Source organism: Calonectris borealis, chromosome 1 (genome assembly GCF_964195595.1).
Source record: "Calonectris borealis chromosome 1, bCalBor7.hap1.2, whole genome shotgun sequence".
Lineage (NCBI taxonomy): Eukaryota > Metazoa > Chordata > Aves > Procellariiformes > Procellariidae > Calonectris > Calonectris borealis.
In genome coordinates, this window is record NC_134312.1 from 53395195 (window position 1) to 53408386 (window position 13192).

The 13192-nt window shown below is 34.8% G+C and overlaps 1 protein-coding gene across 1 annotated transcript in view; it reads right to left on the reverse strand.

The window, feature by feature from the left end:
* BLTP3B (bridge-like lipid transfer protein family member 3B) overlaps positions 1-13192 on the reverse strand; it is a 61025-nt gene that overhangs the window by 32192 nt on the left and 15641 nt on the right. The window contains exons 2-8 of the mRNA XM_075151970.1: positions 10752-10914; positions 9630-9668; positions 6414-6505; positions 4668-4857; positions 2711-2851; positions 1972-2142; positions 506-686 (exon numbers count right to left, since the gene is read on the reverse strand). Coding sequence (XP_075008071.1) covers positions 506-686; positions 1972-2142; positions 2711-2851; positions 4668-4857; positions 6414-6505; positions 9630-9668; positions 10752-10914 — 977 coding nt within the window. The remainder of the gene's footprint in view (positions 1-505; positions 687-1971; positions 2143-2710; positions 2852-4667; positions 4858-6413; positions 6506-9629; positions 9669-10751; positions 10915-13192) is intronic.

Genomic DNA, 13192 nt, shown 5'->3' on the forward strand with positions numbered 1-13192 from the left:
CGGCCACAGAACACTTGTTCCGTTCTTTCTATGTGCTGCAGAGCATACCAAATTCCCTAAATTAGTAACACAAAGAGGACTGCTCTTTTATTAGTCTGTATTTTATAAGAGTATTACAGGAGCGGATTGTATAGTGACCCTTTCAAGCCAGTAATGTTGCTACTGCATTCTTCATAACCCAGTTAACTTATAATATAAAAGAAAAAAAACAGCAGTAACAATCAGACTGGACAGAATGTTTCTAGAAGACAGGAAAAGCACTGAAGCTACTAGCATTCTTAGCAGTTTTTATTGCATTTATTATAAAATAATTACATTTAATAATGAAATGTTGTCCTGATAGAGGCATCTAACTGATTTTAAATGTGTCTACAAAAACTGAAGACAATTCTGAATATTCCTCTAAAATAAAGACAGATTCTTGATTAACATTATTGTATTCCTCAAAATATCTTCTAAAGGTGATTATGGTTCATAGGCATGTTACTTTAAAAAAAAAAGTTACCTTTTTCTTTAGAATGGATATCATCACATATATGTAGGTCCAAATGGGAAATTACTAAGTGATGAGAAGTTTCCTTAACATCAAAATCATTGAACAATTTTACTATTGCATCATTTTGATCAGGTGCTGCTGTTGCCTGGTGCGCTTTCATCTGCTGAGAGCTGGGTGCAGGGGCAGAGCTCTGAAAAAATATTTAATCATATTGATTTATAAAGTTTATCGTTCCTTTCAAGCATAAGTATCCTTTTACTTACTCAAAACAGGCCTTTGAAATAAGGAAGAATCTGCACTACATACATTCACCTTGAATCATTACCGAGATTTAAGTGTGCTGTTTCAGAATAAAGCTAAGTTGAACTAACGGCTAGGTGTCACAAAGAGGCAATGGCAGTGCATCCCCCATTCTCCCCTTCCCCCACACTTCTTTACACCTGTCATTTGCAGCACTGGTATTTTTCTAACTTTTGTTGCAAGCTGTTCAGGGAACTAAACCAGCAGAAAACTATCAATTTTTTGTTGGGCTCATTTCTGCTAGTTTAGTTCCCCAAACTACATCACAATAGGGTCAAACGTGAGCTGGTGCCAGCACCAGGGAATTGGTGAGATGCAAGTACAGGGAATTGAAGCATCAGGACTTCCCTGCTCCGTAACAGCTAACCATTCGATTGCTGTAGCTAAACCATCAAATCACATCATAAGTCATCAGGACCACCACAAGAACTGAACTCTCCATTACAGTACACTAGCTTTATTGTAAGAGATGCTATACAAATTACTCAATCAGTCTTAGTAATAAATTATGTTTTCTTCTTCTAGGACTTATCAGTGTATTTGTCCTGCTTCTTCACACACAAGAAGAGGTCCCTCCCCCCAACACTCACAAAGCCCAGTTGGTCTAGTCTGCTGTATGTGCTGAAAGACGACCAAGATTTACGTAAGACTATCCTACATGCAGCATCAATATCACAACCATGCCAGCAGAAATATGTTAAAAGTAGAATTATTTTTCACCATATATTCCAGCAAGAGAGCTGCATGAAGGGAAGCTCTTACTGAAAACTAATTTTTCAGTACCATGAAAACAAACTGGACAAGCACTTTAAATCATTATAGTAAGCATATCTATCCACACATTAGGGTTACCTTACTGTGTCTTAATTTTTTTTTAATTCATAACCAGAAAATATTTGGAGAGCAAATTTACTAAATAGTTAATCAACTTTAAATATTCTGTACATGGATAAAGAAATACAACTTTTTTCTTTCCTGCAATTAACATCAATACACAAAATCTTGTAAAAAAAGTCTGTTATATAACTGTAATTCATTCCCAATGTAATTTGAGATATACAGCTGAATGAAAATGAGTAACTGAACATTCTCTAAAATAAATTAACACAACTAACTACACTGTGTTATATTTTAGAACACCTGATAATGATAAGTGAGACAATCAATTATCATACCTGTGCTGTTTCAGAAGCCAAGCTTTTTCTCTGTTCTGTTGATTTCTCTATGGCTTCACTAAGAGATTTGGCATACTGCACCATGGCTTTCAACTGGGAATCAGTCAAAACCCATAGCAAATCATCCAGAATCAGAACCAGTTTTGATGCCACTACATTACAATCCTTTAACTGTAGAATAAAAAATTAACCAAGTCAAATGGGTCCATTAAATACTTACATTTCTTATATCAAATACAAAAAAAAAAAGTTGCATACAAAACCACACTTCCCAGAAAGCAAATTTCTTCCATATAAATAACAAACATTTTTTATTTTAAATTTTATTCCTCTCATTAACTAAAAAGTACCTAAGATATAGTATATTTATGCCTCACTTTTTATTTGTTTGGCATGCATTGGATATTAAACTGATGCATTTCTCTAAATGTAAGTAATGTAAATATTGCCTGAATCTAGAGAGGTAAGACAACATGCATCATCATAAACAAAGCTCTGCAGATCAAACAATTTCATTAGTAGGACCTGTGCAAGGTCTTCATCTTCAAATTCTGCCTGCAATATTTCTTGTAAACTTTACAATCTTACCGATTATATGTTATTAAAAATTTAATTCAGGGAATTCCACATTTTACATGGCCTAAATTTAAAACCTTTACTATGTGCATGTATGCATTAAGAGCATGAATTAAAAATTAATTCATAAAATAATAAAAGATTTCAAACTTTTCAAGTTTACCCTTCTTTTAAGTGTGACCCTAATTTTTGATTGGTTAGTAATCAGTCGAACTGGAGCACTCATGATTTCATGCTTAGAACTCTGGATTGCATCTGCTTCTATTCTGATCATCTGCCAGTTGATTTCTTTAAAAGTCAAAACCTTTAAAGAGAGAGAAAAAGAGAAAAACACCTTGATGCAATATGACAGTTTACTTGCACCTAAGCTTATGCATGTGCGTGTATATATCTGTACACATACACACACACACTCATGTACATCCTTTATACAGAGCTCTATGAACAGAACAAATGCAAGTCACTTGTTCTTCCACTTACAGGTGTCAGGAAGTAAAGCCCTGATCCTTCTCTCTACCTCCAGAACATCACAGAAATGTTAAGCTAGTTCCAAGCAGGCAGAGGTAACAAGCAGCATTTAAAATATTCAGAAGAAAATAAAGATCACAATTATTGTGTACTAGGTTGCTTTTGGGAGAGGGAAAAAAAGAAGATTGTGTAGTTTAGTTTCAAAATGCTAAATCCAAGTATATAGGAAAAAGAGGGGGGAGAGCAGCAAAGCTACAGGATGGGAGAGGTTTTTGGAGTGTTTTATTTTAATTAAAAGAGAAAGTTAAACATTGAGCACGTTATATGCCATATAGACCCCACAAGCTTTGAATCCATCACACGGATTTCTAGAAGACACAGCAAGCAAACGTTAGAATAATGACACAAGAGCAGCAAGTACAGCTGGATACTGAAAATCAAATATGGGAAAATGAGTGATTGTCCAGCAGCCACATCATGGAGAACATCAAATGAACAGGACATCAAGAGGCAAAAAATGTTAATTCTAGTTTCCCTAAAACGCCTTCCTACATTAGTCTCTGAAGAAAAAAAGATCAGCCACGGGGGAAGTGGAAGAGGGAAGAGTTTGTTTGGTATGCGTCTTATTTTTCAGCTGTCATTCTCCTCTTGTCAATTTGAAAACTGTACAGCCTATGTCCTGTGAATATAAGCAGAGACTTAAGTACAACATACCCAATGTGTTTGGGAAGGAGGCACACACAGTGAAGTCAAGCAAGATGGAAAGGCACAGTGCAAAGTAGCCTGAAAAATACTATTTGCAGAAAAGCAGAGTACCTACCCTCCTCATCCAGGAGATGCAGCGTGAATGCAAGCTTCTAAAAAAATTCTAAGGAGATTCCTTATTATGTTAAGAGTATAGCTACAGTGCAAAGCTAAAAGCTTATTCCCTTAAAATGTAGTTTAGCACAAGTTATCTTTATAGTACAGTGTTGGTTTTGTTTTTTCACCTTTTCATGCAATTTACTGCTAACAAATCATTCACTACAGTTTCTAGAAATTCGTGTTTCCACAATTCATTGCACTAAAAGGAATACTCCCCAAGGAAAGCTCTGTTGTGTATAGGGCGACTGTTCAGAATCAAAGTCACCCTAAAAATCAGAAAATCCAAAACTATGGCAATACAAAATTCCATCTAGTCAAACTTTAATTCTTCCTCTTTAGACTTCATTAACACATGAGCATTAGATAACACATTAGCATGTAGATAAGCTGCAGGAAAGAGAGATAAAAACCTGCACAACACCTTATCCTTACACGTTTAATATACCATTCTTTTTTCTTTCAGTACTCTTCATGTCTGGTCTAGTTTGCTTTTTAAAATGGTCACAAGCTCAGAGAACGTAAGAGGGGAACAGTACATATGCTTGCCCTGGTCTTCGCTGCTCCCTAAGCATCCACTTTGGCCACTGCTAGAGACATTTGATCTGACTCACATCCACCATTTTTACATCCCTGTGTTCCTAGAGGACAGCTGAAATTCCTGAGCACAGAACGTCTCCATTCCCAGTAACGGCATATTTCCTAGACTATATAAGGTTGCAATTCAACTTCCTCCCCCTTTACCACAAAAAAAAAACAAGGAAAAAAAGTTAGCAAAACATAGTATTTACCTCTCCACGTTGAGCTTCTTGTATTCTAGTAAATCTGAGGTCAGCATGTTCCCAGTTTGCATTTACACTATATATTCTCAGCTGGGAAAGTTCAAATGAAGCATTAAAGGCTTTTGCGCCAATCCTTATTATAATGGAATTCACAGAAACCGAAATGCCTTCTACCACTTTTTCAGCAAAGCCATATTCACTAAAAAGTGAAATGACAAACATTAAATATATACCTAATGAAAGGGCACAAAATTAAAACTTATTAAACAGCTGAAATACAACATGAAACAAACCATAAAATAAGTTCTTAGTGTATTCTCCAGTTATGAATTTTTGTTAAATATACTCGATCTAGTTTACAATTATTTCTACCCTATGATCCTAATCTCAAAATAGTCATTAAAGAACATATTTTGGACCAAGATCAATCTCCATGAAGTATAACAATTAATGCAATTTTTCCATGTATATATGTTATACATATATAAAAAATAAAATACATATTATACACACATAAGTGTCTATAGCATTACATAGAAATCTTACTCTTCTTTATGTATACATAAAGAGTAATTCATGTCAAATGAATTATTTGACAATTCCAGTCTGGTTAGTATTTATCTCTATAAGCTAAGTTATTCTGCCCATTAAAACTAGTATCTTTCATATATGCAAAATAGTACAAAGTATTTGCTTTGTTTCATTCTATAAAAGAAAGGCATCCTAAATGGTGGTTATACTTCTACACCGAATTAACATGCATTCCAGTATTAAAAAAGATAAAGCAGTTGCAATTAATTTTTTAATAAAAATCTTATGCATTCTGAATGTTTTAGATTACTGAATGGAAAACTGTATTTTAAATGTTCTTTTTAACATCTAAAATTTTTTGCCTTTGGGGGTTTTTTTCCTGCTTGTTTTAAAAGTACAGTTTATGTGGTTTGTCATTCCTTTTCCTTTTTATAACTTTCATCCTACACAGAATCTCTATGGCAATGATTTTCAAGCTGTACCCTAGGAGACATAGAGGCCCATGGACGACTACTACATATTACGCAGAAGTTAAAATAAGAAAAGCAATTGTATCACCAAATTCATTTCTCTGTATATGGGTCCCTATGCCCACTGAAAAAAGTTTTGGGTCCATAAAAAGGAAATGAATTGGGGGGGTGGGGAGCATAGAAATCACTGATATAATGCTATATTGTCCCAGCAAATTAACTTGACTTTTGGGCTCTACAGTGTGCATGAAATCTTTCAGTAAGATTTGGCTGATACAATAAAGGAAATAAAACTTAAAACACCACACTAACAAATAGCCCTTAATATTGTTTTTTAGACCACACAAAGGAAGAATAAAAATTTTTAAAAACCCACCCCAACATTATACGTATTTTCCAAACAGGCTGAAGGCAAGATATCTTTAATTTTCAAGAACCTTAACATCAATTAAACTTGGTAAATTTGTGGTGCAGTAGTTGCACCCACATGAAACATGCCTAGGAAGCTCCATACATATGTTCTTTCCTCAGACGTTCTTTCCAGGCTTGGTCTGGATAGTTCCATTATCACTATACATATGTAACTCCACCCACAAGTTTTAAAATAAAATTTTGAAGAGATGGAAATGGCAAGCTGCAACCCTATATGCTTCTGAAAATTTGCAGGGGATCTAACTGTTTTATAGTAATTCAAAATGAGTAATTTAAACTTTTTTCAATTTTTTTTCAATTACATGTAAGTATCATCTCTAACCTCTGTCCGGATGCAGTTGCTATAGGAGAGGGTCCATTAGGAGCACGTGGCTCTTCACATGTGCTCATTTCCATTACAACTTTATCCAAGGACTTGAAAAACAAAACAAAACAAAAAAAATTGGAGACCTAAGAGGTAACAAAGTAAATAAATGACATATAAAGAAAAACAAAACAAAAGTCACTTGAGAACTTTTTCTAAAATATACATAAAACATTTCTTTCCATGTCAATTTTCCCATCAACTTTTGTAACATACCACAATTATATTTCTTTTTTTAATTTGTTCACATAAAATATCAAATTTTGTGAATTCTAACAGACCTTCCCAGTCAACTATTGGATTACAGAATTCTTGATACCTGAGTATTATTTATCCATCACACACATTTTCAAAAATTGCATTTTGAAAAGGGCATGATTTAATGCATACTCATCTGGGTTTTCTTCCTATATGGTTGTTCTTTCAGTGAAATACTTAATACCTCCTGAGTTTTCTAAATGGTTCAGTAAGTTCAGAAAATTTTAACGGAAAATATTTGAAACTAGTCCACTATAATTCCTGATAGCAGATGAAGTTTTGTGCTGCATCTTTAAAACAAAATGTGAATATATATAATATATACACATATGAGTGTGTATACACTCTGTGTGTGTATATGAATCTTCAGTAGATCTAGTAAAACAAGTAATTTCTAAAAAGATATATTCTAGTATAATTTGCAACACATCATATTGTAGTAAAATTGTACGCTATTATTGTAGTCCTTGTACCTGAGGGGGGACCCTTATAAAACAAGCTGGGAATTAAGGGAATGAGACACCTAAATCCTATTTTAACTGAAGGCTATATTTCAATACCAGAACTATAACACACTTTATAAATAATGCATACTAACAGGGGGGTGAACAGAATGAGAACAAACCAAATGCAAAACCTTATTGCCAGCAACTGAATAAATCCAAGAATCTCCTAACTTACATTACTACATTTGTGACCTAGATTTATCATATAACCTGGGAAGGCTCTTAATTTAAGGCTTATAGTTCTGAAATCTTGTCCCACTGGAAGTTCATTCAAAACACAACAGCTAATACCTCCCTGTCCAGTTCTGACTTTATACCACCGCTTCTGAATTCCTCCATTTACCCTCCCTTAGGTCAGACAAACCATGCTAAAAAGCTTTGTCCTCAATTTAAGATTTTTCGTGATTCAACCTGCTCTACCTACTGGACTTTATTATCATATTGTGTTAATTGTGCCTGTCTTCATAATCCACTTGCCCCACAAACATTTTTCTGTGCTACTCTTATCCATGAAATGCCCTGACTACTACCTAGAAATTCATAAACTCTCTAGTCTGGATTTACTTATACTTCACTATATTTTGATGCTTAAAGGGAAGCGTTAGCTGTTAACAGTAAATTTGGACATTTTAAAATTACTTTCTCAGCTGTCTCAATGAATAACTTGCCCTGCAAAAACAACAACAGAGGAAAAAACAACAACAAGAAAAAACCAATCCTTTAATTTGAGGATGGTGAGGGGCAGGGGGAAGCCAACATTTCTCCTGATTATCCTAACACTTTTGGATGTTTAACCACTCTTTTAAGGTTTCTTAAATTAAGACCTTTGGAACAATTTCCTTCACTACATGACTAGTGCAAAGAACAGCAGGGCAGCGGATTTAAGGAGTTTGCGTAATATAAATAGGAGTTAACGAAGAACACCTGGATGTAGATATCTGTCTATTCTTTTCTCACTGGCAACTACTGTACTTCGATAGAGAAAAAACTGCTGCATAGCATCCTTGGGTCCCCAAAGCACTCCTCAAAATTATATTGTTTATCATATAGAAACAGAAATTGATTATTAGCAAAGATAACAGTGGCAAATACTGGGTTAACAGATGGATTTTCACAAAGGGCAACTCAGCTCAATGAAAGTACCTTTGACTAGACAAGTGGGTTCTAGTTACTTCCTAAGCTATGCTAACAGAGGATGCTATTCCAATTTAATTGAACGCTCAGTAGCAAAAATATCCCCATCAAAATAGTGGAAGTTCAGCGATGTAATAAAGGGCTGAAGATGGACATTTAGGCCATTGAATTCACCTTCCTTTAGAAGTCGAAAAGGCTGTTGTACAGTCTACCATTGAAGAGTGAACTTTTGTTATCAATTTAATGCACTTGTTCAAGGAAAGCTTTATGTAAAAAAGGTGACCTTGGAAGTTATCTTAGCCTCAAAGATTGCTAATGTAAGTTCAACAGGAGCAAAGCAAACAATCAGGCCTTGCTACCATAGGTTAAAGTATGTAATCTTTAAGAATAGCATGGCTTAAGCTGATTTCCTAATTTGGCAGTTGCATCAGTCAAGAGGCTGAATCATCCCACCTCAGCATTACCACACTTCAAGCTCTGTGTGTCAGGAAGAAGCGGTACAGATATTAGTACATTACAACTAGGTCACTAGCAAATGCATCAAGTATTTAAAACAACATGTCTTTACCAAGTCTGATTCAGAACTAAGGAATTACAAGCACATTCAGGAATTCACTACAAGACTGGGAAGCATGACAGTTAAAGGAATATTCATTCCTAAGTAAACACAATTAAGAAAGTTTAGCCATCATCAAGCAAATCACTTCTGGTGCTACACATTTCTTAGTATACTTAAAAATAAAGAACAAAATTAAACAAATGCAAGAATTAGCATTACTTGTAATTGTTATTATTTACATATTCTACATCCTATTTATATCCAGGCTGAATCCTAAGCTGTTATGGAAACCCTGTAAATGCTATGTGTATCAAGCCTGCTGTAATTGAGATCATTGGGTAGAGTACAGATGTAGAATAGACAATTCCTTAGAAAAGATAGCTCCAAAAGACAGGCAGGAACTTGTAAAAGGGTTAGTTGGACAAATAATTACCCTTCAGATGAACCCAAATTAATGTGTAATGACTGAAGAACTTGACAGAAATTAGCTAACAGTCAAATATTATAGTGATGACGCCCAAAGCCATATATTAAGAAACAAACCTACCAACAAAAACATTAAAGCATTATGTCTTGATCTGCTGCTACCTAGAGGACACTTAGTAAAGGCCCATTAATGTTTCAGTTATTTCTAGAGTCAAGTCAAGAGAACTATACAAATATTTGAGATAAATTCCACTACACAGAGTATATTTAGGAGTTGATCTCAGAACTCACCAAAGAGATGGGATGTGTTTTCAATTTTGTCCATGGTATCTGCAAGGGAGAACATTCTTTTAAAGCAAAGTAAATATTAAAAATTACAGTAAAATAAAGCATTTGTTTAGAATGTTTTATGTATTCAAATTATATTTGTAACTCCTGAATTCAGAATAATATTACTTTGAAAATATCAAGTTTATCTGCAAATACTGTACAGTAAATTTATGCATATACATAAATTTATTGTAGCTGTTAAAAACAGAACTTCAAAATCTACTTATCACTGAGCAGAAAACAGAGGAACAAAATAGAATCTGTCTCTTTAATACTGAGTTGTCAAGCACCAGAAAAAGCTACACTGTCTTCCACATTCTTTCCTTTAAAAGGAAAGAAAATCCACATTTGCTCTGTTGGCCTACAAGTAATCGGATGCCTGCAACAAAGCATCAAGTTCACTGCATTCAAAAAATCAGAATAATCTCCCATTGGGGGGGGGGGGGGGAAGGGGGGAGAAAAAAAACAAAAGACTGAAGAGGTGCCAAAGTTTGACCAGATCATAAACAAGCCATAGCTTCATTTCTTACTCTTATATTAGTATAATCTAGAAGAGATGATATACATTGCTTCAATTCTTAGGAGCCACAAGGGCCAAAAAAGCAACATCATCTAGATTTAGAGTGTTTCCACATTTCCGACAGAGACCAGAATCCCTCAGAAACATATTTTTGGAAACAGGAAAGGAACAAGAGGGAAAGCAATAGAAAGAGAGGGGTAAAGAGAAGAAATAACACATAAAAAAAGAGAATAATAAATAATTATAGTAGACTAATTACCATGGGCAAATACAAGGTTTTATCTCTACCCCTATTTCAGAACATGCAGGAATAAATTCTACTCAGAAAGAAAAAAAAAAGAATTTAAAAAAATCACTGCTTATTTTCATCATTTCCATATGTATTTCATGTCACCACATGAGAAACAAAAATTAGTAAGAAATTAGTGCTGGCAACATCTTTGTTTTTCTCAAACACTCATCACAACTTTCTGTTAATACAAAGTTGCTTGAAAGTTTACAGAGAGAGAAGGAAAAAAAGAAAGATTTGGCTAATTACCATTCCGGTACAATAAAATACTCACCCTAATAGATGCTTTATTACAAAAGACCTTGTTTATAGCTAGCCATGTTGGAAGATCCAGCATGTTCTGAAGCACCTCTTGATCCAGCTCTAAATTGGTCAGCTGACCTTCCCCCTTTAATGTGCTCAGGTTGATCTTGTCAGGTGACAGATTTTTGGTGAACCTAAAAACAAACATACACCTTAAGTAAATGCATATGAAGCAATCAGAGCTGTCCCACATATAGCTGACAATTTAACTTAAAGCAATGGTCTGGGGGTGAGGAAGTCATCTTAGGTTCTTAGGTACAATTTCACCCTGAAAAGAAATGGTACCATGGAATTGCTTTGTCCCTCTAAATTTTTGCATCTCATTAACTCCATTTACAAATACATAAACAAAATTCAATATATTATGAGGTATCTTCTAATTTGTCCATCACCCAGAATAACAAATCCTTGATTCAAAGTATTTAACTATTTATTTTAAACTATATAAGGTAGAAGTTAATCTATTTCACTCTTTTTTAGTTTTTCAAAAGGAGAAAAAAAAAATCCCAAACCTCTACAACTTATACTGTCAGAGCAAGCAGGAGTGGCTTAGAATTCACTCAGGAGGAGTAACAAAAAGCTATCCTGATAAATAGTACCTTTCTATTTATAGTTAAAATCTTGAAATGAAAAGGTTTATTTACAATGTTCATTAGGTTTAATCATAGAATTTAATAACATACATTAGAAATACACATACACACATATTTAGAGACACAGCAGCATGGTGTATATAAAATATTGGATGAAAACTTGAAAGGTCAATCTGATATACAAGGGCTAAAAAATATAACTATTTAAAAGAGTACATTATGCAATAAATTTCATTATACTTCAAAGGTGCTATGATTTGCTGATACAATAGAACAATCTATGTGACTGTGTCAAATGGTTCACATCCTTGTGAGGTAACATGACAAAAATCATGGGTACTCTACCCTCAAATCAACAGCTGTAGCATTATAATAACTACTATAAGCTGAAGAGTAGGCTATATTTAAGCACACTTGCATTCTGCCATGGAAAATTGTTTCTCCTCGTGAATTGGGTCTAATTTTAGAAGATTAGGTAGTAGAAAATACTACTACTGTTTGCATCATGCTTCGTGACTTTTCCCACCGAAATCTCCCTGCGCTGATATTCTGCAGGCAGAGAGCAAAGGGGTTTGTCTGTCCGCAACGATGGAACATCGCCCTGAAGCAACACCCCAGGAGGTGCAACTCCAACATTTCCTTCCCATTCAAGAGACCAATTTCTAATCAAACTATGAGGTCCTTATTAAGTCAGATACCCAGGGGGAGATGGTGGAAGAAGGAGAAGAAGGCTGGCAAGCTTTTCCTCTTAACAGTTTCCAAGTGTGGCTTGAAACATGGTAGGCATTGTCTCAGTCCAACTGCTTTACTGCGTTCTTGTGATGGTAAGCTTTGGAAATGCATTTATCTAGCCTGACAAAACGCAAACATCCATTTTACCACTCCTATGAAACACTCAGCCAGACATCATAAACTTACAGATTTTCATCACCTGTCAGTTTAATCACGAAGAGGAACTCTCAAACATCAAGACCTCAGGGGGTGGAGGTGCACAAGGGAAGAAGCTTGTTCACAATTAAAAGTTCAGTTGTTTTTTTTTTTTTACTATACCATCTGAAATTATTCAGGCTATATTTGCAAATAATACTAGACATGTTTCTTATGACAGAAATGCTGCAGTTGTTTCTGTATTGCTTACAAGGCATAAATTATCCAGAAGGAATGAGCTCTGATTCGTGAAAAATATATTTAACAATTTCAGTACTAAAAATACATTAAGATAAGGCTACTGACAAATACATTTTCCTTGACAACTAATGTACTTCTAAATGCTCCATTTAGAAACATTATGAGGGGAATAAAGGACTTAACATTATTTAATTTTCTGGTTACCCTTCTTTGTTCCTTTTAACAAGAAAGAATAATGAGACGAGCTGAATAACTTGCATCAGTAACTGCAAAATATAAAGCCTCCTATCTTAGAAATCATATTGACAAGTCTCATCTGACTCAGCTAATTCAAATTCCTGGAAGCAAAAAAAAGCAGCCATTGAATGTTTTCAGTCACATCATAGTATCACTCTTGACTTTCTAGATGGGGGTCAACATAAGAATCACAAATCGGTGTTATTTTAAAGTCACATTTATACAGTGAATGCCAAAATATTCTGCCATTACATACACACACAGAGTCTCCCGAGAGTCATGCTCTGTGGAAGAAGTCCCCCTCAGGGTTCCCTTTGCTACGCCACACCAGAAATGCCACTCAACTTGGAGATAGATCTAACCATCATCTCGGTCTCAACTGAAGACACATCACAGTGAAACCCAGAGGATCTACAGGAACAGGTTTTCAAACTTCACAGCAAGAAAGACACGA